At 45.0% G+C, this 24,966-nt stretch overlaps 3 protein-coding genes across 4 annotated transcripts in view; 1 reads left to right on the top strand and 2 right to left on the bottom strand.

Annotated features, from left to right (window-relative positions):
* The window catches only part of LOC134821433 (protein KRI1 homolog), a 72,492-nt gene that overhangs the window by 29,632 nt on the left and 17,894 nt on the right, over positions 1-24,966 (bottom strand). The gene's annotated exons all lie outside the window — the stretch shown is intronic.
* The window catches only part of LOC134821139 (WD repeat-containing protein 11-like), a 47,387-nt gene that overhangs the window by 17,791 nt on the left and 4,630 nt on the right, over positions 1-24,966 (bottom strand). For both annotated transcript variants that reach the window (XM_063831803.1, XM_063831804.1), the window contains exons 3-10: positions 18,493-18,688; positions 18,095-18,285; positions 17,646-17,762; positions 17,042-17,164; positions 16,518-16,592; positions 16,143-16,247; positions 15,390-15,525; positions 3,296-3,442 (exon numbers count right to left, since the gene is read on the bottom strand). In XM_063831803.1, coding sequence (XP_063687873.1) covers positions 3,296-3,442; positions 15,390-15,525; positions 16,143-16,247; positions 16,518-16,592; positions 17,042-17,164; positions 17,646-17,762; positions 18,095-18,285; positions 18,493-18,688 — 1,090 coding nt within the window. The remainder of the gene's footprint in view (positions 1-3,295; positions 3,443-15,389; positions 15,526-16,142; positions 16,248-16,517; positions 16,593-17,041; positions 17,165-17,645; positions 17,763-18,094; positions 18,286-18,492; positions 18,689-24,966) is intronic.
* Positions 911-2,599, top strand: LOC134821141 (potassium channel subfamily K member 1-like). The gene has a single exon (XM_063831807.1). It carries the CDS (start codon positions 1,417-1,419, stop codon positions 2,488-2,490), a length of 1,074 nt encoding a protein of 357 aa, XP_063687877.1. The 5' UTR covers positions 911-1,416; the 3' UTR covers positions 2,491-2,599.

The raw sequence follows: 24,966 nt of genomic DNA, 5'->3' as shown, positions 1-24,966 counted from the left end.
AATGATATCAGTGTATCGGTTCCTTTATTGTCGTGGGGGCAGGCTAGGAGAAAGCATATTCGGGTACCCACTGCAATTTCCCATTGTCGTGGGGACAGGCTAGAAGAAAGCATATTCGGGTACCCACTGCAATTTCCCTCTCGGTATCGGTTGTATTTCCTATGATAGTCGATTTCATTTCGAACGTTCATGTTTATACCTACCACGTTTAATTGTACGAACCCACATTCTTAAGTGTGCATCGTTTTATACTAACAGGCACCCGCTCAGTGCTTAGTGCTTAGTGCTTAGTGCTTAGGTATACGGACTTCGTTCAACGCGGAATGGTCGGGCTTCTTTTATACTACCAACAACTGCTTTTTCCTATTTTAAATTGATTTTGATGTCTTCAGTATTTTCTAACTTTTCCCCTTGCCTTTTAATTTCATAATATCCCAAATTTGTGATTTCATGATTCTGACCATTTGAACGTTTTACTGTACTACTCATTTTTGTGGGATATATTATAATGCAGAAATAGCCTTAAATAGAATTGGTTATAATTTTTTGCTATTACCGCTGTCGAAATCTGTACGGTAAACCTGTCGGGAGCAATTTCTGAACATTTATGCCATTCTCATATCGATATTCCTTATTTAATGGCGTCGACTTTCCCTTTTTTGTTTGTCACCATACCGGAAATACCCGGATAAAATCGAGCACTTAAATCGAGCACTTAAAATCGAGCACCACCCTGTTTCGATTTTAATCGAGCATTTCCGGAATGGTCCCCATGTTCTAATATAAGAATATTGTTGTGTCCTAATAATTGAATATTAATGCTCAACTAGGGAGTGACATTAACATGTTCGGAGGACATTATTTGAGTGTCTGTGGGCTTGAGAGTTATTTTTTGTGAGACTTTAAAAAACAATTAGGCAGCATTAATGTTACCGTTTAAACTTTTTTGGAGGCGATTATTTAAATAATGACATAATGCTAGACTTGGCCCTATTCTCTACATTATTTACCTATTATTTATTTAAGGTTAAAATATTTTGTAATTGCTAGGTTTGCAGTTCTTACTCCTGTTGCTTCCTGTCCATTGCTTTCATTCATTGCTTTTTCGCCTTCGTCTTTCAGGTCGCCGTATAGTGTCTGTTTTCTACCTCAACTAGTTCTTTAAATACCATGTCTATTCAGAGATCTCATAAAAGTTCACCGTCGCAATATTAATTTACCAGCGGTGACCGGTCGCGGTGAGCTATCGCTTCCTCTAGTTCTACCGTAAGTTCTATCACCAACTGGACTGTCAAAGCGTGGAAAATTCTTATTTTCATTTTTATTATTCACTTTTTTATATTACTATACAAAAATAAATTTTCAAATCGTGTAAAGAATAACCGAAATCCTCACAACCAAGGAAGTCAAAACATAATGGAAGAAAACATTGTACTAGAAGAAGAGAAGGAAACTAGCAATAGCTCACTGCACGAGGAGTGGTTCATGATAATGCGAGAATCTTTATCGGCATATTTCTTTAATAAAACTACTTGGATTGTTCAAGCCCTAGCCATCTTCTTAATGTTCGGAGCCTTGGTGTTTTCAGGAATTGAGGGTAACAACGCTAAAGTAATCAATTATGAATTGTTCATTGAACAAGCAGAATTTAATAAATCAAATATTGCGAACAAATCAATGGAGGATTACGGACAGTTTTACAATCGCATCTTTAGAAAAGCGGACTTAGAATGTAAACTTGCTAAACTTGATTTGTATGGATGGAACAGCATGAAGTTTATGGACACTATGCTTTACAGTTTCAGTATAATATCCACCACTGGATGGGGATTACGGAAACCTACATCTATACTGTATAAGAGTTTTACCATAGTCTATGCCATGATTGGACTACCACTCGTCTCTGCCTTGATCGGGCTGGTCGTCAGGATTACGAAATCTAACAAACGAATTCGCAGAACTTCAGCTTTCGTAAAGAAGTGGTTTGGAAACTATAAGATTGTTGCTGCGCTAGCCATTAAATTGGGAGTGGTGTACATAGTCCTTCAAGGATATATTTCGACAAAAATGGTATACCAGTACAGTACTGACGATGCAACCAAGAAAAAGTATACAAAAGTGGGGTATTCTAGAGTATGGAGTCTCACAGAGGGGATCTACTGCTATATCATAAATGGCATGACAACGATCGGATTCGGAGAACAGCACATTTTTGGACCAGGCTATGAAAATCCGGGCCCAAGATTTTTAAGCATGTTGTTTCAAATGCTTCTCTTGATTGTAGCTGTAGCATTAATGGAACTGGGCTTTGAGGCTATGAGGAAGTACTTTGATCGTTCACTGGAAAAGAAGATCCAGGAGAAAACATACCAAACGGTGAAATGTGACACTCATGTAACGTACACTTCCAGTTATAGTATCAGACGGAAAGGACCTAGAAACGGTAATGGAAGTACGGAACAAGAAACTCCTGCGATAATTGCAGAGTAATGGTTTTTAGAAATACTTTGGTACAATTGTTATTGTTGTTTGATAATATTTGGTTTGATTGAGGACATGAATGAGCAGATGTGCGGCAATAAGTAATATTCTGTTAATTTTGACGGTCACACGTAATAAGATAAAAAAGCAAAAGAAGAGCACCGCCGGTCATTAATTATTGAACATTAATTTTATCTGCAGAAAACAATATTGCAAGAAATCTTCGTTCCGATGAGGGAGTACTAACAGATTAATTGTCACAAACGAACTTTTGATTATGGATCTTAATGAAAAGTTTGTATGTGGTTCTGGCCTCTTAAATTTACTGCTACGACGGAGTGCTAATCCTGCTAAATTGTTTTCTATAACCTTTAACCGCCTGCGGGTGATATCAATAAAAACAATAAATATTGAATTAACAAAGAGTTAGAATTAGATAACGCCAATTTTGTTGGCAGCCTTATTTATCTCTGAACAGAAGTCTACGCCACAATTTAATTAAAACCAACTCTATCAAACTTTATCGGCCCTTACGGTATTCTTGCCGGCATTAATTAATTGCTAGGGAACCTCGAGATGTTTCGAATTTTTGTTATTCAAATATAATATTTTTCTTGATCTTTTCAAACAATCAAAAATAAAATCATAAGATAATACTAAGACAAAAATTGACGTTTAAAAACGGCTTTGAATATACTGATATACTAGGAGCAAAAATACGCCTGTGGACCTAAATATACATAATATGCTCCAATAAACTTTACAAATCTGTAATAACGAATAAATAATCTATGATAACAGCAATGATACTAACCAGAACCACCGATATTGTTGCTGTAAGATATGATCCGTCTGTTAGCGACCCACTCAATACCACAGACAGGTGAGGTGTGTAATGTGAACTCTTTTATTGTTTTAGTTGTCGTCAGGTCAACTATCAGTATAGATCCTGAGTGGGAGCCTGGACAGTTTTAGATTAGTGGGTTTTAGTTAGCACATTGATAAGATCGAGAAAATAGGATAATTTTGATGTACGTATCATAAAATCAGATAAATTCAAATGATTTCAGCATCTTTTAAAAAAGGTAGCCCAAGACTGAAAAGTGAAAACTAGATTATGATATTACTGCAACTGTAGAGCAAGATTAAGAGAATGTTCAAATAAAGTTTACCTAAAGCGAGTAGTTATAGTGGGTGGTAGAAATGACTGCTTTTAGTGGAGAGAGGTGGGCAGACTTACCTAAAGCGAGTAGTGGGCGGTAGAAATGGCTGTTTTTAGTGGAGAGAGGTGGGCAGACTTACCTAAAGCGAGTAGTGGGCGGTAGAAATGACTGTTTTTAGTGGAGAGAGGTGGGCAGACTTACCTAAAGCGAGTAGTGGGCGGTAGAAATGACTGTTTTTAGTGGAGAGAGGTGGGCAGACTTACCTAAAGCGAGTAGTGGGCGGTAGAAATGACTGTTTTTAGTGGAGAGAGGTGGGCAGACTTACCTAAAGCGAGTAGTGGGCGGTAGAAATGACTGTTTTTAGTGGAGAGAGGTGGGCAGACTTACCTAAAGCGAGTAGTGGGCGGTAGAAATGACTGTTTTTAGTGGAGAGAGGTGGGCAGACTTACCTAAAGCGAGTAGTGGGCGGTAGAAATGGCTGTTTTTAGTGGAGAGAGGTGGGCAGACTTACCTAAAGCGAGTAGTGGGCGGTAGAAATGACTGTTTTTAGTGGCTCGAGAGGTGGGCAGACTTACCTAAAGCGAGTAGTGGGCGGTAGAAATGACTGTTTTTAGTGGAGAGAGGTGGGCAGACTTACCTAAAGCGAGTAGTGGGCGGTAGAAATGACTGTTTTTAGTGGAGAGAGGTGGGCAGACTTACCTAAAGCGAGTAGTGGGCGGTAGAAATGACTGTTTTTAGTGGAGAGAGGTGGGCAGACTTACCTAAAGCGAGTAGTGGGCGGTAGAAATGGCTGTTTTTAGTGGCTCGAGAGGTGGGCAGACTTACCTAAAGCGAGTAGTGGGCGGTAGAAATGACTGTTTTTAGTGGCTCGAGAGGTGGGCAGACTTACCTAAAGCGAGTAGTGGGCGGTAGAAATGACTGTTTTTAGTGGAGAGAGGTGGGCAGACTTACCTAAAGCGAGTAGTGGGCGGTAGAAATGACTGTTTTTAGTGGCTCGAGAGGTGGGCAGACTTACCTAAAGCGAGTAGTGGGCGGTAGAAATGACTGTTTTTAGTGGCGAGAGGTGGGCAGACTTACCTAAAGCGAGTAGTGGGCGGTAGAAATGACTGTTTTTAGTGGAGAGAGGTGGGCAGACTTACCTAAAGCGAGTAGTGGGCGGTAGAAATGACTGTTTTTAGTGGAGAGAGGTGGGCAGACTTACCTAAAGCGAGTAGTGGGCGGTAGAAATGACTGTTTTTAGTGGAGAGAGGTGGGCAGACTTACCTAAAGCGAGTAGTGGGCGGTAGAAATGACTGTTTTTAGTGGAGAGAGGTGGGCAGACTTACCTAAAGCGAGTAGTGGGCGGTAGAAATGACTGTTTTTAGTGGCGAGAGGTGGGCAGACTTACCTAAAGCGAGTAGTGGGCGGTAGAAATGACTGTTTTTAGTGGCTAGAGAGGTGGGCAGACTTACCTAAAGCGAGTAGTGGGCGGTAGAAATGACTGTTTTTAGTGGCTCGAGAGGTGGGCAGACTTACCTAAAGCGAGTAGTGGGCGGTAGAAATGACTGTTTTTAGTGGAGAGAGGTGGGCAGACTTACCTAAAGCGAGTAGTGGGCGGTAGAAATGACTGTTTTTAGTGGAGAGAGGTGGGCAGACTTACCTAAAGCGAGTAGTGGGCGGTAGAAATGACTGTTTTTAGTGGAGAGAGGTGGGCAGACTTACCTAAAGCGAGTAGTGGGCGGTAGAAATGACTGTTTTTAGTGGCTCGAGAGGTGGGCAGACTTACCTAAAGCGAGTAGTGGGCGGTAGAAATGACTGTTTTTAGTGGAGAGAGGTGGGCAGACTTACCTAAAGCGAGTAGTGGGCGGTAGAAATGACTGTTTTTAGTGGCGAGAGGTGGGCAGACTTACCTAAAGCGAGTAGTGGGCGGTAGAAATGACTGTTTTTAGTGGAGAGAGGTGGGCAGACTTACCTAAAGCGAGTAGTGGGCGGTAGAAATGACTGTTTTTAGTGGAGAGAGGTGGGCAGACTTACCTAAAGCGAGTAGTGGGCGGTAGAAATGACTGTTTTTAGTGGCTCGAGAGGTGGGCAGACTTACCTAAAGCAAGTAGTGGGCGGTAGAAATGACTGTTTTTAGTGGAGAGAGGTGGGCAGACTTACCTAAAGCGAGTAGTGGGCGGTAGAAATGACTGTTTTTAGTGGCTAGAGAGGTGGGCAGACTTACCTAAAGCGAGTAGTGGGCGGTAGAAATGACTGTTTTTAGTGGAGAGAGGTGGGCAGACTTACCTAAAGCGAGTAGTGGGCGGTAGAAATGACTGTTTTTAGTGGCTCGAGAGGTGGGCAGACTTACCTAAAGCGAGTAGTGGGCGGTAGAAATGACTGTTTTTAGTGGCTCGAGAGGTGGGCAGACTTACCTAAAGCGAGTAGTGGGCGGTAGAAATGACTGTTTTTAGTGGCTCGAGAGGTGGGCAGACTTACCTAAAGCGAGTAGTGGGCGGTAGAAATGACTGTTTTTAGTGGAGAGAGGTGGGCAGACTTACCTAAAGCGAGTAGTGGGCGGTAGAAATGGCTGTTTTTAGTGGCTCGAGAGGTGGGCAGACTTACCTAAAGCGAGTAGTGGGCGGTAGAAATGACTGTTTTTAGTGGCTCGAGAGGTGGGCAGACTTACCTAAAGCGAGTAGTGGGCGGTAGAAATGACTGTTTTTAGTGGCTCGAGAGGTGGGCAGACTTACCTAAAGCGAGTAGTGGGCGGTAGAAATGACTGTTTTTAGTGGAGAGAGGTGAGCAAGTACTACCTAAAGCGGAGTGAGTGGGTGGTAGTAAATGCCTGTTAATTTATTTGTGGAGAGAGGTGGGCAGACGTACCGAAAGCGAGTAGTGGGCGGTAGAAATGACTGTTTGGTAGTGGCTCGAGAGGTGGGCAGTCATTTCCGTGAAAGTCCGAGTAGTGGGCGTAGAAGTAGGTGTGTGCTTTGGTGTTGTTTAGGTGGAGAGAGGTGGGCAGACGACTTTACATAAACGAGAGTTGTGGGCGGTAGAAATGCTGTTAGTAGTGGAGAGGTGGGCACAGACTTACCCTAAAGCCGAGTAGTGCAGTGGCGGTAGAACTGGCTGTTTTTAGCGGAGAGAGGTTGGGCAGACTTACCTAAAGCGAGTAGTGGGCGGTAGAATTAGTAGAAATGACTGTTTTTAGTGGAGAGAGGTGGGACAGACTAACCTAAAGCGAGTAGTGGGCGGTAGAAATGACTGTTATTTAGTGGAGAGAGGTGGGCAGACCTTACTAAAGCGAGTAGTGGGCGGTAGAATAGCTGTTATTAGTGGAGAGAGGTGGGCAGACTTACCTAAAGCGAGTAGTGGGCGGTAGAAGAAATGATGGTTTTTAGTCGGAGGGAGAGCGTGGGCAGTACATACTAAGCGTATAGTGGCGGTTAGATAGAAAAAGAAATGGACTGTTCTTTAGTGGAGAGAGGGTGCGGCCAGAAACAGGATTACGCCTAAAGCGAGTAGTGGGCGTGTACGAAGGAAATGGATGTTTTTTAGTGGAGAGAGGTGGGCCTCGCAGACTTACTAAGAAATAAGTGGGGCGGTAGAACGGGATGTTATTAGTGGTGAGAGGGGGGTGACACCGGACTTACCGAAGCGGTAGTGGGCGGTAGGAAATGAGTTCTGTTTTTAGTGGAGAGTGGTGGGCAGACTTCACCTAACTCGAGTCTAGTGGAGCGGTTTGAATGACTGTTTGTTAGTGAGATGAGAGGTCGGGCAGCAGAAATTATAAAAGCGAGTAGTAGTGGGAGTAGAAATGAATGTTTTTAGTGGAGAGAGTGGGCCACAGCAGACTTACCTAAGCGACGTAGGGTGGGCGGTAGTAAAGGCTGTTTTTAGAGGAGAAGCGGTGGGCAGATTATTAAAGCGCCCCCACAGTAGTGGCGGGAGAAAATGGGCTGTTTTTTAGTGGAGGGAGGTGGGCCGACTAACCTAAGGAAGTGCGAAGTAACAGGGTTGGGCGGTAGAAATGACAGTTTTTAGAGGCGAACGGTGGGTCAGGCCAGATTACTAAATTCGAGTCGGGGCTGGTCGAACTGGCTGTTTTTTAGTGGAGAGAGCGAGGGCACCCAGATTCCAGATTCTATAAGCGCGTAGTGGGCGTAGAAAAGGCTGTTTTTTATGTGGAGAGAGGTGGGCACAGTCAGACGAGTATAACATATCCTTCACTTATAACGGCGTAGTGGGCTGGTCTGCATGGCGCTGTTTTTCATGTGGAGAGTGAGGGCACAGCTTAACCTAAGCACGTAGTGGCGCGATAGAAAGAAATGGCTGTTTTTAGTGGAGGAGGTGGGCAGACTTACCTTAAGCGTGTAGGCTGGGGGTAGTAATGGATGTTTATGTGGAGCGAGTTGGGAGCAGACTTAACTAAAGAGAGTAGTGTGCGGTAAGAAAGAATTAGAATGACTGTTTTTTAGTGGAGAAGAGGTGGGCCAAGACCTTACCTAAAGCGATTAGTGGGCGGTAGAAATGGGCTGTTTTAAGTGGCTCGAGAGGTGAGCAGACTTACCTAAAGCAGTAGTGGGCGGTAGAAATGACTGTTTTTAGTGGAGAGAGGTGGGCAGACTTACCTAAAGCGAGTAGTGGGCGGTAGAAATGGCTGTTTTTAGTGGCTCGAGAGGTGAGCAGACTTACCTAAAGCAAGTAGTGGGCGGTAGAAATGACTGTTTTTAGTGGAGAGAGGTGGGCAGACTTACCTAAAGCGAGTAGTGGGCGGTAGAAATGGCTGTTTTTAGTGGCCGAGAGGTGAGGCAGACTTACCTAAAGCGAGTAGTGGGCGGTAGAAATGACTGTTTTTAGTGGAGAGAGGTGGGCAGACTTACCTAAAGCGAGTAGTGGGCGGTAGAAATGACTGTTTTTTAGTGGCTCGAGAGGTGGGGCAGACTTACCTAAAGCGAGTAGTGGGCGGTAGAAATGACTGTTTTTAGTGGATAGAGGTGGGCAGACTTACCTAAAGCGAGTAGTGGGCGGAAATGACTGTTTTTAGTGGCGAGAGGTGGGCAGACTTACCTAAAGCGAGTAGTGGGCGGTAGAAATGACTGTTTTTTAGTGGAGAGAGGTGGGCAGACTTACCTAAAGCGAGTAGTGGGCGGTAGAAATGACTGTTTTTAGTGGCTCGAGAGGTGGGCAGACTTACCTAAAGCGAGTAGTGGGCGGAGAAATGACTGTTTTTAGTGGCTCGAGAGGTGGGCAGACTTACCTAAAGCGAGTAGTGGGCGGTAGAAATGACTGTTTTTAGTGGCTCGAGAGTGGAGCAGACTTACCTAAAGCGAGTAGTGGGCGGTAGAAATGACTTTTTTAGTGGCGAGAGGTGGGCAGACTTACCTAAAAGCCGAGTAGTGGGCGGTAGAAATGACTGTTTTTAGTGGAGAGAGGTGGGGGGCAGACTTACCTAAAGCGAGTAGTGGGGCGGTAGAAATGACTGTTTTTAGTGGCTAGAGAGGTGGGCAGACTTACCTAAAGCGAGTAGTGGGCGGTTAGAAATGACTGTTTTTAGTGGAGAGAGGTGGGCAGACTTACCTAAAGCGAGTAGTGGGCGGTAGAAATGACTGTTTTTAGTGGCTCGAGAGGTGGGCAGACTTACCTAAAGCGAGTAGTGGGCGGTAGAAATGACTGTTTTTAGTGGAGAGAGGTGGGCAGACTTACCTAAAGCGAGTAGTGGGCGGTAGAAATGACTGTTTTTAGTGGCTCGAGAGGTGGGCAGACTTACCTAAAGCGAGTAGTGGGCGGTAGAAATGACTGTTTTTAGTGGCTCGAGAGGTGGGCAGACTTACCTAAAGCGAGTAGTGGGCGGTAGAAATGACTGTTTTTAGTGGAGAGAGGTGGGCAGACTTACCTAAAGCGAGTAGTGGGCGGTAGAAATGACTGTTTTTAGTGGAGAGAGGTGGGCAGACTTACCTAAAGCGAGTAGTGGGCGGTAGAAATGACTGTTTTTAGTGGAGAGAGGTGGGCAGACTTACCTAAAGCGAGTAGTGGGCGGTAGAAATGACTGTTTTTAGTGGCGAGAGGTGGGCAGACTTACCTAAAGCGAGTAGTGGGCGGTAGAAATGACTGTTTTTAGTGGAGAGAGGTGGGCAGACTTACCTAAAGCGAGTAGTGGGCGGTAGAAATGACTGTTTTTAGTGGCTCGAGAGGTGGGCAGACTTACCTAAAGCGAGTAGTGGGCGGTAGAAATGACTGTTTTTAGTGGAGAGAGGTGGGCAGACTTACCTAAAGCGAGTAGTGGGCGGTAGAAATGACTGTTTTTAGTGGAGAGAGGTGGGCAGACTTACCTAAAGCGAGTAGTGGGCGGTAGAAATGACTGTTTTTAGTGGAGAGAGGTGGGCAGACTTACCTAAAGCGAGTAGTGGGCGGTAGAAATGACTGTTTTTAGTGGTCGAGAGGTGGGCAGACTTACCTAAAGCGAGTAGTGGGCGGTAGAAATGACTGTTTTTAGTGGCTGAGAGGTGGGCAGACTTACCTAAAGCGAGTAGTGGGCGGTAGAAATGGCTGTTTTTAGTGGCTCGAGAGGTGGGCAGACTTACCTAAAGCGAGTAGTGGGCGGTAGAAATGACTGTTTTTAGTGGCTCGAGAGGTGGGCAGACTTACCTAAAGCGAGTAGTGGGCGGTAGAAATGACTGTTTTTAGTGGAGAGAGGTGGGCAGACTTACCTAAAGCGAGTAGTGGGCGGTAGAAATGACTGTTTTTAGTGGAGAGAGGTGGGCAGACTTACCTAAAGCGAGTAGTGGGCGGTAGAAATGACTGTTTTTAGTGGCTCGAGAGGTGGGCAGACTTACCTAAAGCGAGTAGTGGGCGGTAGAAATGACTGTTTTTAGTGGAGAGAGGTGGGCAGACTTACCTAAAGCGAGTAGTGGGCGGTAGAAATGACTGTTTTTAGTGGCGAGAGGTGGGCAGACTTACCTAAAGCGAGTAGTGGGCGGTAGAAATGACTGTTTTTAGTGGCTCGAGAGGTGGGCAGACTTACCTAAAGCGAGTAGTGGGCGGTAGAAATGACTGTTTTTAGTGGCACGAGAGGTGAGCAGACTTACCTAAAGCGAGTAGTGGGCGGTAGAAATGACTGTTTTTAGTGGAGAGAGGTGGGCAGACTTACCTAAAGCGAGTAGTGGGCGGTAGAAATGGCTGTTTTTTAGCGGAGAGAGGTGGGCAGACTTACCTAAAGCGAGTAGTGGGCGGTAGAAATGACTGTTTTTAGTGGAGAGAGGTGGGCAGACTTACCTAAAGCGAGTAGTGGGCGGTAGAAAATGACTGTTTTTAGTGGCTAGAGAGGTGGGCAGACTTACCTAAAGCGAGTAGTGGGCGGTAGAAATGACTGTTTTTAGTGGCTCGAGAGGTGGGCAGACTTACCTAAAGCGAGTAGTGGGCGGTAGAAATGACTGTTTTTAGTGGAGAGAGGTGGGCAGACTTACCTAAAGCGAGTAGTGGGCGGTAGAAATGACTGTTTTTAGTGGAGAGAGGTGGGCAGACTTACCTAAAGCGAGTAGTGGGCGGTAGAAATGACTGTTTTTAGTGGAGAGAGGTGGCAGACTTACCTAAAGCGAGTAGTGGGCGGTAGAAATGACTGTTTTTAGTGGAGAGAGGTGGGCAGACTTACCTAAAGCGAGTAGTGGGCGGTAGAAATGACTGTTTTTAGTGGAGAGAGGTGGGCAGACTTACCTAAAGCGAGTAGTGGGCGGTAGAAATGCCTGTTTTTAGTGGAGAGAGGTGGGCAGACTTACCTAAAGCGAGTAGTGGGCGGTAGAAATGACTGTTTTTAGTGGCTCGAGAGGTGGGCAGACTTACCTAAAGCGAGTAGTGGGCGGTAGAAATGACTGTTTTTAGTGGAGAGAGGTGGGCAGACTTACCTAAAGCGAGTAGTGGGCGGTAGAAATGACTGTTTTTAGTGGCTCGAGAGGTGGGCAGACTTACCTAAAGCGAGTAGTGGGCGGTAGAAATGGCTGTTTTTAGTGGAGAGAGGTGGGCAGACTTACCTAAAGCGAGTAGTGGGCGGTAGAAATGACTGTTTTTAGTGGAGAGAGGTGGGCAGACTTACCTAAAGCGAGTAGTGGGCGGTAGAAATGACTGTTTTTAGTGGCTCGAGAGGTGGGCAGACTTACCTAAAGCGAGTAGTGGGCGGTAGAAATGACTGTTTTTAGTGGAGAGAGGTGGGCAGACTTACCTAAAGCGAGTAGTGGGCGGTAGAAATGCTGTTTTTAGTGGAGAGAGGTGGGCAGACTTACCTAAAGCGAGTAGTGGGCGGTAGAAATGGCTGTTTTTAGTGGCTCGAGAGGTGGGCAGACTTACCTAAAGCGAGTAGTGGGCGGTAGAAATGACTGTTTTTAGTGGAGAGAGGTGGGCAGACTTACCTAAAGCGAGTAGTGGGCGGTAGAAATGACTGTTTTTAGTGGAGAGAGGTGGGCAGACTTACCTAAAGCGAGTAGTGGGCGGTAGAAATGCCTGTTTTTAGTGGCTCGAGAGGTGGGCAGACTTACCTAAAGCGAGTAGTGGGTGGTAGAAATGCCTGTTATTAGTGGAGAGAGGTGGGCAGACTTACCTAAAGCGAGTAGTGGGTGGTAGAAATGGCTGTTTTTAGTGGAGAGAGGTGGGCAGACTTACCTAAAGCGAGTAGTGGGTGGTAGAAATGCCTGTTATTAGTGGAGAGAGGTGGGCAGACTTACCTAAAGCGAGTAGTGGGTGGTAGAAATGGCTGTTTTTAGTGGAGAGAGGTGGGCAGACTTACCTAAAGCGAGTAGTGGGTGGTAGAAATGCCTGTTATTAGTGGAGAGAGGTGAGCAGACTTACCTAAAGCAAGTAGTGGGCGGTAGAAATGACTGTTTTTAGTGGCTCGAGAGGTGGGCAGACTTACCTAAAGCGAGTAGTGGGCGGTAGAAATGACTGTTTTTAGTGGCTCGTAGAGGTGGGGCAGACTTACCTAAAGCGAGTAGTGGGCGGTAGAAATGACTGTTTTTAGTGGAGAGAGGTGGGCAGACTTACCTAAAGCGAGTAGTGGGCGGTAGAAATGACTGTTTTTAGTGGCTCGAGAGGTGGGCAGACTTTACCTAAAGCGAGTAGTGGGTGGTAGAAATGCCTGTTATTAGTGGAGAGAGGTGGGGCAGACTTACCTAAAGCGAGTAGTGGGTGGTAGAAATGGCTGTTTTAGTGGAGAGAGGTGGGCAGACTTACCTAAAGCGAGTAGTGGGCGGTAGAAATGACTGTTATTAGTGGAGAGAGGTGGGCAGACTTACCTAAAGCGAGTAGTGGGCGGTAGAAATGACTGTTATTAGTGGAGAGAGGTGGGCAGACTTACCTAAAGCGAGTAGTGGGGTCGGTAGAAAATGACTGTTTTTATTGGAGAGAGGTGGGCAGACTTACCTAAAGCGAGTAGTGGGCGGTAGAAATGACTGTTTTTAGTGGAGAGAGGTGGGCAGACTTACCTAAAGGCGAGTAGTGGGGCGGTAGAAATGACTGTTATTAGTGGGAGAGAGGTGGGCCAGACTACTAAAGCGAGTAGAGGGCGGTAGAAATGTCTGTTATTAGTGGGAGAGAGGTGGGCAGACTTACCTAAAGCGAGTAGTGGGCGGGTAGAAATGACTGTTTTTAGTGGAGAGAGGTGGGCAGACTTACCTAAAAGCGAGTAGGGGCGTAGAAATGGCTGTTATTAGTGGAGAGAGGTGGCAGACTTACCTAAAGCGAGTAGTGGGCGTAGAATGACTGTTTTTAGTGGCTCGAGAGGTGGGCAGACTTACCTAAAGCGAGTAGTGGGGCGGTAGAAATGACTGTTTTTAGTGGAGAGAGGTGGGCAGACGTTACCTAAAGCGAGTAGTGGGCGGTTAGAATGGCTGTTTTTAGTGGAGAGAGGTGAGCAGACTTACCTAAGCGAGTAGTGGGCGTAGAAATGACTGTTATTAGTGGCTCGAGAGTGGGCAGACTTACCTAAAGCGAGTAGTGGGCGGTAGAATTGACTGTTTTTAGTGGAGAGAGGTGGGCAGACTTACCTAAAGCGAGTAGGTAATGGGCGGTAGAAATGACTGTTATTAGTGGAGAGAGGTGGGCAGACTTACTAAAGCGAGTAGTGGCGGTAGAAATGACTGTTTTTAGTGGAGAGAGAGGTGGGCAGACTTACCTAAAGCTAGTAGTGGGCGGTAGAAATGACTGTTTTTAGTGGCTCGAGAGGTGGCAGACTTACCTAAAGCGAGTAGTGGGCGGTAGAAATGACTGTTTTTAGTGGAGAGAGGTGGGCAGACTTACCTAAAGCGAGTAGTGGGCGGTAGAAATGACTGTTTTTAGTGGAGAGAGGTGGGCAGACTTACCTAAAGCGAGTAGTGGGCGGTAGAAATGACTGTTTTTAGTGGAGAGAGGTGGGCAGACTTACCTAAAGCGAGTAGTGGGCGGTAGAAATGGCTGTTTTTAGTGGCTCGAGAGGTGGGCAGACTTACCTAAAGCGAGTAGTGGGCGGTAGAAATGACTGTTTTTAGTGGAGAGAGGTGGGCAGACTTACCTAAAGCGAGTAGTGGGCGGTAGAAATGACTGTTTTTAGTGGAGAGAGGTGGGCAGACTTACCTAAAGCGAGTAGTGGGCGGTAGAAATGACTGTTTTTAGTGGAGAGAGGTGGGCAGACTTACCTAAAGCGAGTAGTGGGCGGTAGAAATGACTGTTTTTAGTGGAGAGAGGTGGGCAGACTTACCTAAAGCGAGTAGTGGGCGGTAGAAATGACTGTTTTTAGTGGAGAGAGGTGGGCAGACTTACCTAAAGCGAGTAGTGGGCGGTAGAAATGACTGTTTTTAGTGGCTCGAGAGGTGGGCAGACTTACCTAAAGCGAGTAGTGGGCGGTAGAAATGACTGTTTTTAGTGGAGAGAGGTGGGCAGACTTACCTAAAGCGAGTAGTGGGCGGTAGAAATGGCTGTTTTTAGTGGAGAGAGGTGGGCAGACTTACCTAAAGCAAGTAGTGGGCGGTAGAAATGGCTGTTTTTAGTGGAGAGAGGTGGGCAGACTTACCTAAAGCGAGTAGTGGGCGGTAGAAATGACTGTTTTTAGTGGAGAGAGGTGGGCAGACTTACCTAAAGCGAGTAGTGGGCGGTAGAAATGACTGTTTTTAGTGGAGAGAGGTGGGCAGACTTACCTAAAGCGAGTAGTTGGCGGTAGAAATGACTGTTTTTAGTGGAGAGAGAGGTGGGCAGACTTACCTAAAGCAAGTAGTGGGCGGTAGAAATGGCTGTTTTTAGTGGAGAGAGAGGTGGGCAGACTTACCTAAAGCGAGTAGTGGGCGGTAGAAATGACTGTTTTTAGTGGAGAGAGGTGGGCAGACTTACCTAAAGCGAGTAGTGGGCGGTAGAAATGGCTGTTTTTAGTGGAGAGAGAGGTGGGCAGACTTACCTAAAGCAAGTAGTGGGCGGTAGAAATGACTGTTTTTAGTGGAGAGAGGTGGGCAGACTTACCTAAAGCGAGTAGTGGGCGGTAGAAATGACTGTTTTTAGTGGAGAGAGGTGGACAGACTTACCTAAAGCAAGTAGTGGGTGGTAGAAATGACTGTTTTTAGTTGAGAGAGGTGGGCAGACTTACCTAAAGCGAGTAGTGGGCGGTAGAAATGACTGTTTTTAGTGGAGAGAGGTGGGCAGACTTACCTAAAGCGAGTAGTGGGCGGTAGAAATGACTGTTTTTAGTGGCTCGAGAGGTGGGCAGACTTACCTAAAGCGAGTAGTGGGCGGTAGAAATGACTGTTTTTAGTGGAGAGAGGTGGACAGACTTACCTAAAGCGAGTAGTGGGCGGTAGAAATGGCTGTTTTTAGTGGAGAGAGGTGGGCAGACTTTAGCTGAGTAGGGAGGCGAACTGTTACTCCCAGTGTTGTGTATCATTACCAGTCTCACTTCCTCTTCCCATTGCACCTGGGGCAGGGGGATGTTGTAGTACTTTTATGGTAATTTTATAACTTTACTGTATCTACTCGATTGAGGTAGAGCTGAAGAGCTGAACAGTTATGTCAACTTATCAATACACTGATATTTACAAAACCTCTCATTTTTCGACGTTTTTTTATATTAAAAAATACATATATATTCAAGACTATTTGTATCTACTAGTTTCTCAAATTAATGATTGGTACATTGATAATTATTTATATTAAGATCTTTAAACTTGTTTAAATGATTTTTTACCGAATTTATTAGATTTTATAAGAGAATTAGTAACCAATGATTGTTTATCATCGCATTGTCATGTTATGTTAATATATTGCGAGACCATTTTATATTTTAATAACCTTTCTTTGTAGTATTTGTACAGCAATACTAAGGCGATGGGACTACTGTGGACCCTCCACTGGCCAAACCTTGTTAACAAAGCCGCAGTCAAGGTCTGGTGAACGGTAGTTAAAAGCGCTTAATTTCACTTTCACACAGAGATCGAACGCTGTATTAGAAGATGACGATCAGACCTCACTAACCTTTCTTTGAATATCAAATACTGTATTTATAAAATAAAGCCTAAATTTAATGAGCATTACCTCACTGAGAAAGTCAACAGGACCATCACAGTCAAAGAGTCTCCAACCAACAATCCTCCCGTCTGTCAACATGAACAATAGCTTTTCCTCTGTGAACGGCTTCGCCTGCGGGATTAGGGAGTCAAGGTTATGTAATTAAAATGTTATTATAGTAATTTAATTGAAATATTGAGGCTATATACCTATATAACTCCTCTAGATAGAACATATAAATATATCTAACTATGTACTACATTCTAAGAGTTCCATCAAGCAGTGGTATTTTAACTATGTACTACATTCTAAGAGTTCCATCAAGCAGTGGCATTTTAACTATGTACCACATTCTAAGAGTTCCATTAAAAATACTGAAATGTTTAATTGAACGTCATTTACCTGCAAGCCTATCAGCTTTGCGTTCTTACACAGCCTCATTGCCTCCGATACCACCAAACACTGATAACAGCTCTCCTGGGAAATTAAGATCTATTTAACTATGTAAAACGCTTCAGCCAGTCAATTCTAGACTAATACAGGGTCTTTCACATAAAATGATTTGTTCACTTCTAGCTTTCTAGTTTTAAATGAAAAGCTCTAATGGTGTTGAAATATGTTTGGAATTTGTACACACTAAGTTACAAGACTCTTAAACTTATGAAAGTGGACAATAATCACACTTCCTACGAAACACCCTGTATAGTGTATAGTTATATTAATTTAAACTAATTACAACACTACAAATCTAATATACATTTATTGATAATTATGTAATGTAACGTGATGGCAATATTTTAAACGGGCATATCCTGTCGAAACCCAGGATGCACTACATGAAGAATTCGTTGTAAGTTTGTTTGAAAAGCATTAATATAATAAAAGTTTATAATTGAGTTACATTAAAGAATAAAGAGTGTAGTAACCTGTTTATAAGTCTCATTATCGCTGAACCTCCTTATTGATATAGCACCACTATCATGTAGGCAGTAGATAATGTTATCACTCGTACACACATACATGTCTATGAACTGTGACGAACCCCGGTCCTGGGTGGTGGGAAGTAGACGGGGGCAATGTATGGTGTTATCTTTGTTAACATATCAGAACCTTGCTAGATGGTCATTCAAGAAAAATTTAGTCAATACAGTGAAATTTGGGTCGCGGAAAGCTAAAATTTGAAAATGTCCTACCGGTAGGACATTTTCAAAACTCTCACCGACCTCACTGATTGGTCACTGGTCAAAAATTCAGTCAAAACTGCGAAATTTGGGTCAAGGACAAGGAGACGGCCGCAGAAAAGCTTCTATTAAAAAATCATCAAAAATCTCTTTTTATATTTCGATGATTTTCCGTTTATTTACTTTCCATTTTTTGAAACTTTTGGACCTGGTATGGTCGTGTACTGACATAGCAGCAGTCCTAAGTTTGACAATTTGCAAAAGCATCAAGTACCTGTAGAATGTATACCTGTAGAAAGTATACCTGTAGAATGTATACCTGTAGAATGTATACCTGTAGAATGTATACCTGTAGAATGTATCCAGTAGCGTGCATGAGCTCCAGATCTATTATAGTGATCTGTCTTGGGTAGAGGAGTAGCAGCTTGTTTCTACAGTAGGGCGAGTGCACCACTTTTATTAAACCCTGACGATTATAGTATATTAAGTTCATATGTTTTTACAGGCATACTAAGTAAGCATTATGAATATAACAAAAATAACTATAAGAGGAGCGGTGGATGCCCCCAACAATTTTAACTTCAATGGGTGTTCTTAGATTTTTGACGGATAACCAAGTAATGAATTAGAACCTGTTATAATATATGAGTTTTAAGATTATTAATTGTTATATATATATTATAGCTGATGTAAGAAGGTGAAGAAGAAGGAACAAGAGATCCAAAGAGAAAGGAATTTTGTATTTTAATATCCCCAATTTTGGTGTATTATTAGGTATTGAATAGGTTGTAACAGAACCTGCATGCTGTTGGAATGAGGGTGGTAGTCCCCGGTAATACTGGGTTGCAGGGAGTCAGATCTTCCTTTGTTACCCAGAGCTAGTTGGTATTTCTTAGGGTGGCTGTTTGGGGTTTTACAGAGGTCTAGATCATTTACAAAGATCAGGGAGTTGTCGCTAACCAGCACTAGCCTACTTTCGTCAAACGGGTCTGAGGTTGGTATGATTTGGTGGTGAGATTAAATATAAGGAAGATTATGGAACGGTACATGGTCATTAAATTGTGACAATGATAAACTATCAAAATTGATCCAGTTATCCAATGGAAATTCAGATAATCATGATCTTTCTTCCACCAGTCACCACAATAAAAAAGGCAATGAAATATTTAACCGCTATTCTTTGAGAATTTAAATACCTAAAGAGAAGGAGTACATAGGATCTACAAAAGTTTGTTTCCAGATCCTAGTTCCGGAAGCAGCATTCCACAGGACTACGTTGTGGGGAGGCAGTAAAACGATCAGGAAGAATGTGTTGGGGACCCAGCTCATTGTTACGTTGCCTGATGTTCTAGTGGCTTCTATCAACTCGTTCACCTTCCGACCGCTTAGTGCCTGGATAGATTGGATACAGTAATACACTATATATTTAACTCAATAATACACCATATATTTAGGGGGGGGGTCCAACTACAAAAAATACGAATACGAATTTCAAATTTTAGGGGTGCGTTCGTATTTTTTCGTATTTTTTCGTATTTTTTACCAACATTTTTTTACTCTAGAAATAACGAAATATCCCAGAGAAATGGATCTATAAATCCATTGGTATTCACCGTTGTATCTTTGTATATTACACTGTATGACATCAGAGAAGATAAATAAGACGCAGCAAAACTGGTGAACAAATAAAAATACAATACTACGATTACCTATTAATTAATAATTGGAGTTTAGCTGCTTGTCAATCTCACGTAAGCGTAAATGTCAAAATCACTGGGATATTATCACAATTCAGATATTATGATGTATTAATTGTGATTTATAAAGGTCTTTGAATGCTACATCACATAATATTATTGCCAAATTCGCATACTTTCAAAATCTGGTAAGTTGGGTCCCTAAAACGAAATTTAATCAGCTTCGGCTGAACCCATTATTATATATTATAATATATAGACTATATATGGCACATTCATATTAATATTCTATCAGATCTTTCTTTAGATAAACTTATTACACAAAGTAGTTATGGTTATAGTAACAGCTTAAATTCCTTAGGATTAAAAATAGAGAAAAACTTCAAATTCTCTTTGTGATCTTCAAAACTTCTTTTGATAGGTAAATCTTCGGGGGGAGATCATACACTTAGTACCGGACATCACGTTGGTGGGTGGGTCATTTTTTCTTCTAAAAACACAGTTAGTACATGGTACTAACTGGTGGGTCTACTGCCCATTTTCCAGAAAAACAGTTAGTACATGGTACTAAAGGGGGTGTCTAACCCAAAAAAAAACCCATTTTACCTCAAATTTCAATTTTGGGAATGGGTTTTGAGGTTTTTTAAAGTTTTTTTTTGGGTTTTTTTTTTTATTTTTAAAATTTTGTAAAGTCTTCCTTTAAAATTTAATTGAGCTCTTTTAAAAAAAAAGCAATTTCTGGGTGGGTATCTTATTCTATATACCAAAAAACAGTTAGTACCACGATTTTTCGACAGTTAGTACCGCAAAAGGCGGCAAAAGGGGTGGGTGTCTTACGTATTATCCAAAAAAACAGTTAGTACCGCAAAGGGGGTGGGTGGGTCTAGTGAAACATATCCAAAACTACACTTAGTCGACGTGATGTCCGGCACTTGGTACCTGATCCCCCCCCCGAAATCTTACCATCTACATTAGACTTCACCCAAACATGATAGTTCTGATGGGTAGAACAAAAGGAGTTAGTGGATACACGGCAGACAGACGTGTCAGCCTTGCTGAATATATGCGATGTTGACATGAACAGAGCCTGCCCGCGGAACTTGACAGCTTGCTTGAATTTTTCTTGTCGAACCAGCCCTTGTCACCAACAGATACTGATACACGTTTACAGTCTTTTCCAAGCGATTCACATGGCCGAGAAAGTGACACACTGGCGATACTGTAGCCTTTGATTCTCCTTTGGCGTGTATGACCTGCTATTGATGACCGACCGTCGTTCATGAACTTCTCAGCAGCAGTATCAACATGGTACCAACGGCCGTCGGTTGTGAGAACTCCAGTTGACTGGTTATAAATCTCCATTTCATCATCATCATCATTGGGAGCCTCAAGCTCAGCCTCTTCCCTGTCATCATCATCAACTAGAGTGTAACAGTCGGGTTCAGTAGGTATATTGAGTTCGCACCCGGACAGCTTTGTGTGAGCACGAATCATATCCTTCCCCATGTCGATGCCTTCCCTGAGTGCTTTCCTAAGTTTCTTGAGGCTGGTGTCTCTGCCCTTGTACACCCGTTTTTGGTTGGGATTGGGAATCAGTGTCTTCCCCCGAGTGTGTGCAACGTCATTTGCAACAAGATGGCTGCCTTTCGCATCAAGCTCAAGGCACCGATTTTTCCTTGCTGCCCCGTGCACAACCGAAGCACTCGATAGGTTCGTCTGGCGTCCTTTGTGGAAGCCAGTGCGAAGGAAAGCAAACAATTGTTCACAAGAGTCGGAAACAAAATGCCAGGGAGCAATATCACAGTCCTTGTACTTAGTTGCACATTGGACTAGATAATGAACCATCCCTTCAAGGCCAGTTATAAGGTCCTGGAACGTTGGAGCCGTGATAAAGTGTTTACCTTTAACCTTCCACTTTTCGCAAACATGATTCCCTGAAGAGGAGGAGGATGACTGAGGAGGAAGAGGAAAAGGAAGAGGAGGAGGACTGAGGAGGAAGGGGAGGAGGAGAAGGAGGAGGAGGAGGAGGAGGACTGAGAAGGAAGACGAGGACAAGGACGAGGAGGACGACCATGAGGAGGACCGAGGACGAGGACTGAGGAGGGGAGGAGAACTGGGGGGATGGCTGAGGAGGAGAAGGACTGAGGACGACTGAGGAGGAGGAGGAGAAGTAAAAGGATGCGGACTAAGGACGAGGAGGACTGAGGACTGAGGACGAGAGCGAAGACGAGGAGGAGGCCGACTGATAAGACGGAAAAGGAGGAGGAGGAGGAGGACTGGGGAAGGACTGATGAGGAGGAGGTCTGGGGGAGGACTGAGGAGGAGGAGGATGACTGAGGAGTAGGAGGAGGAGGAGGACTGAGGAGGAGGAGGACTGAGGAGGAGAAGGAGGAGGGGGAGGACACTGAGGAGGAGGACTGGGGGAGGACTGATGAGGAGGAGGACTGAGGAAGGAGGAAGAGGACTGAGGAGGAGGAGGAGGAGGAGGAGGACTGGGGGAGGACTGATGAGGAGGAGGACTGGGGGAGGACTGAGGAGGAGGAAGAGGAGTGTGGAGGAGAACTCAGGAGGAGGACTGAGGAGGAGGAGGAGGAGGAGGAGGAGGAGGAGGAGGAGGAGGAGGAGGAGGACTGGGGGAGGACTGAGGAGGAGGAAGAGGACTGCGGAGGAGAACTCAGGAGGAGGACTGAGGAGGAGGAGGAGGAGGAGGAGGAGGAGGAGGACTAATCACTAAGGACGAGAACGAGGACAACTATGAAGAGGACTGAGGAGGAGGACTGATGAGGAGGAGAAGAAGAGGAGAAGGAGGAGGAGAAGGAGGAGGAGGATGAGGACTTGGGAGGAGGAGGAGGAGGAGGAGGACTCAGGAAGAGGAGGAATACTTAAGAGGAGGAGAAGGAGGACTGATGAGAAGGAGGAGGAGGACTCAGGAGGAGGACTCAGGAGGAAGAAGACTTAGGAGGAGGAGAAGGAGGAGGAGGAGGAGGATGACTGGGGAAGGACTGATGAGAAGGAGGTCTAAAGACGAGGAGGACTGAGGACGAGGAGGACTGAGAAGGAAGACGGGGACGAGGAGGACTGAGAAGGAAGACGAGGACGAGGAGGACGGCTATGAGGAGGACTGAGGACGAGGACTGAGGAGGGGGTGGAGAACTGGGGGGATGACTGAGGAGGACTGAGGAGGAGGAGCAAGAGTAAAAGGATGAGAACTAAGGACGAGGAGGACTGAGGACTGAGGACGAGAGCGAGGACGACTGGACGAGGAGGAGGCCGACTGATAAGAAGAAGAAGGAGGAGGATGAGGAGGACTGGGGAAGGACTGATGAGGAGGAGGTCTGGGGGAGGACTCAGGAGGAGGAGGAGGAGGAGGACTCAGGAGGAGGAGGATGACTGAGGAGTAGGAGGTCTGGGGGAGGACTCAGGAGGAGGAGGAGGAGGAGGACTCAGGAGGAGGAGGATGACTGAGGAGTAGGAGGAGGAGGAGGAGGAGGGGAAGGAGGCTGAGGAGAAGGAGGAGGACTGGGGGAGGACTGAGGAGGAGGAGGAGGACTGAGGAAGGAGGAGGAGGTCTGAGGAGGAGGAGGAGGAGGACTGGGGGAGGACTGATGAGGATTGAGTTGGAGGACTGGGGGAGGACTGAGGAGGAGGAAGAGGACTGTGGAGGAGGATGAGGAGGAGGACTCAGGAGGAGGACTGAGGAGGAGGAGGAGGAGGAGGAGGAGGAGGACTAAGGACGAGAACGAGGACGACTATGAAGAGGACTGAGGAGGAGTACTGATGAGGAGGAGAAGGAAGAGGAGAAGGAGGAGGAGGATGAGGACTGGGGAGGAGGAGGATGAGGAGGAGGACTCAGGAGGAGGAGGAATACTTAAGAGGAGGAGAAGGAGGACTGATGAGAAGGAGGAGGAGGACTCAGAGGACTCAGGAGGTAGAAGACTTAGGAGGAGAAGAAGGAGGAGGAGGAAGACTCAGGAGGAAGAAGACCTAGAGGCATCATGTAGCCTCCAGGCTCGACAAACCCCGACAAACCCCGACACACCCCGACAAACCCCGACAAACCCCGACATATCCTGACAAACCCCGACAAACCCCGACAGACCCCGACAAACCCCGACAAACCCCGACATATCCCGACGTGTCGAGATATGTCAGGGTATGTCGGATTATGTCAGTTTGCCCAATAATTTCGGTATCAAATTGACGAAAATAATACTCTGGAGCTCTCATAATATAATTTTTTCCGTTCGCACTCTTTTGTAGAAAGACAATACTAATAGTGAAAGGTTACGAATGGACGTTTTAGCAGAAAAACGTGGATTTTGGAGAACGAGGTAAGTGGCTATAAATATGTCGTCAGTCCTTCCTTCCTTCCGTAAGTTACCATGACAACTAGCGCGCAGTGCAGCGCGCGAGTATTGCTTGCAGAGATTTAATGTATATTATATAGCTAGCATGTCAATGAATGCGCGGCGCGAGTGTATTTTAATGTATGCTATGTTATGTACAGTATTAGGTAATAAGCCCAATTTGTACATGGCATGCGTAGTATAATGTACTCTGTGTATATTATTATTATAAAGTGAGCTGATTAGAGCTTATATTTATAGTTATAGTGAATGGAAATCTAGCGTCCGCCAAAACGAAACAACGGGCGCAATTCTTGTTAAAACTGTGCACTCAGTATAATAATAATCTAATACGCACTATGAAGCTATGAGCACGAGAGAAGAGTATTATACTATACCGGACGGGACTGCAAGATTGTGAGAAAGCAAGAGCGCAGCGCAAGAGACCAAAAGAGCAAGAGTGGGAGACAGTAAGAGCCACAGGATGAAAAGAAAGGAGTGTTGCGTCAGGCTTTGCTTCGCCGCATCGGTTCACTTCCTTACCAATACATACATGCTACATGAAGAGGTCTCCTCCTAGTCGTTGGAGTGGCCTGCATCACACACATCTCTTCTACGGCGTAACATGTTCCTCCATTCCACTCGCTTTAGAGCCAACTGTTTTACTGCATCTCTGCTGATGTTATCGACACCTGTAAATTCAGCCGCATCCTCGAGTACACAGGCCATCCAGCCTTTGCGGGGTCGTCCTCTCAGTCTCTTTCCATAGTTTGGTTTCCAATCCAGTAAGAAATTGGGGAACCGCGTCTCTGGCATTCTGACAACATGTCCGTACCACCTAAGTCTAGCCGCACCGATGAAAGTTTCGATAGACTTAATTCCAGCACGCCTGAGAACTTCTTCATTGGAGACATGGAAGAACCACTTTATCTTCAAGATTCTTCTCAGGGAGGTCAGATGGAAGACCTCAAACCGTTTCATCTGCTTCTTTGTTGTGTTCCACACTTCAGCTCCATATAACAGAATAGTAATAACAGCAGCCTTGTAGATATGGATCTTGGTGGGCGTTGTTATAGTTCGACTGTTCCATATCTTCCAAAGCTGATGGAACGCACCATTAGCACGCTGGATCCTGATGTCAAGATCTCGGTCAATGGTACCATCCCCACTGATGTTGGCACCAAGATAAACAAAGTTGCTGACCTGTTCAACAGGTTCTCCCTCCACTGTTAGCTTTATACTGTCTCTTTCGGTGTAAGGTCGCTGGGACGCACACTTGCTGATCGCCATGCATTGTGTCTTTTTAGCGTTGATCTTCAACCCAGCATAAGAGGTGTAATAAGCTATAAGATCAGTGGACTCTTGCAGCCCTTCTTCAGTATTGTCCATCACTGCCAGATCATCAGCGTAGTCACTATCCATGATAACTTTTTCATCTGCACCCTTTAGTTCCTTTTGCAGTACAGCACCATGACTGATTGCCTTGTGAACCTCGGCCAAAAAGATTCCAAAGTTCAGACATAAATTAAATACAGGAGGGCCCTGGATATCACCCTGTCCAGTGCACGAATTAACAGAGAACCAATCAGACATTTCACCATTAACCCTGACAGCACTCATGGTTCCG

The sequence above is a fragment of the Bolinopsis microptera genome, chromosome 9 (assembly GCF_026151205.1).
Source record: "Bolinopsis microptera isolate Bmic1 chromosome 9, MBARI_Bmic_1.0, whole genome shotgun sequence".
Taxonomy (NCBI): domain Eukaryota; kingdom Metazoa; phylum Ctenophora; class Tentaculata; order Lobata; family Bolinopsidae; genus Bolinopsis; species Bolinopsis microptera.
The sequence above is the reverse complement of the archived record's forward strand: the minus strand, read 5'-3'. Positions and strand labels throughout refer to the sequence as shown.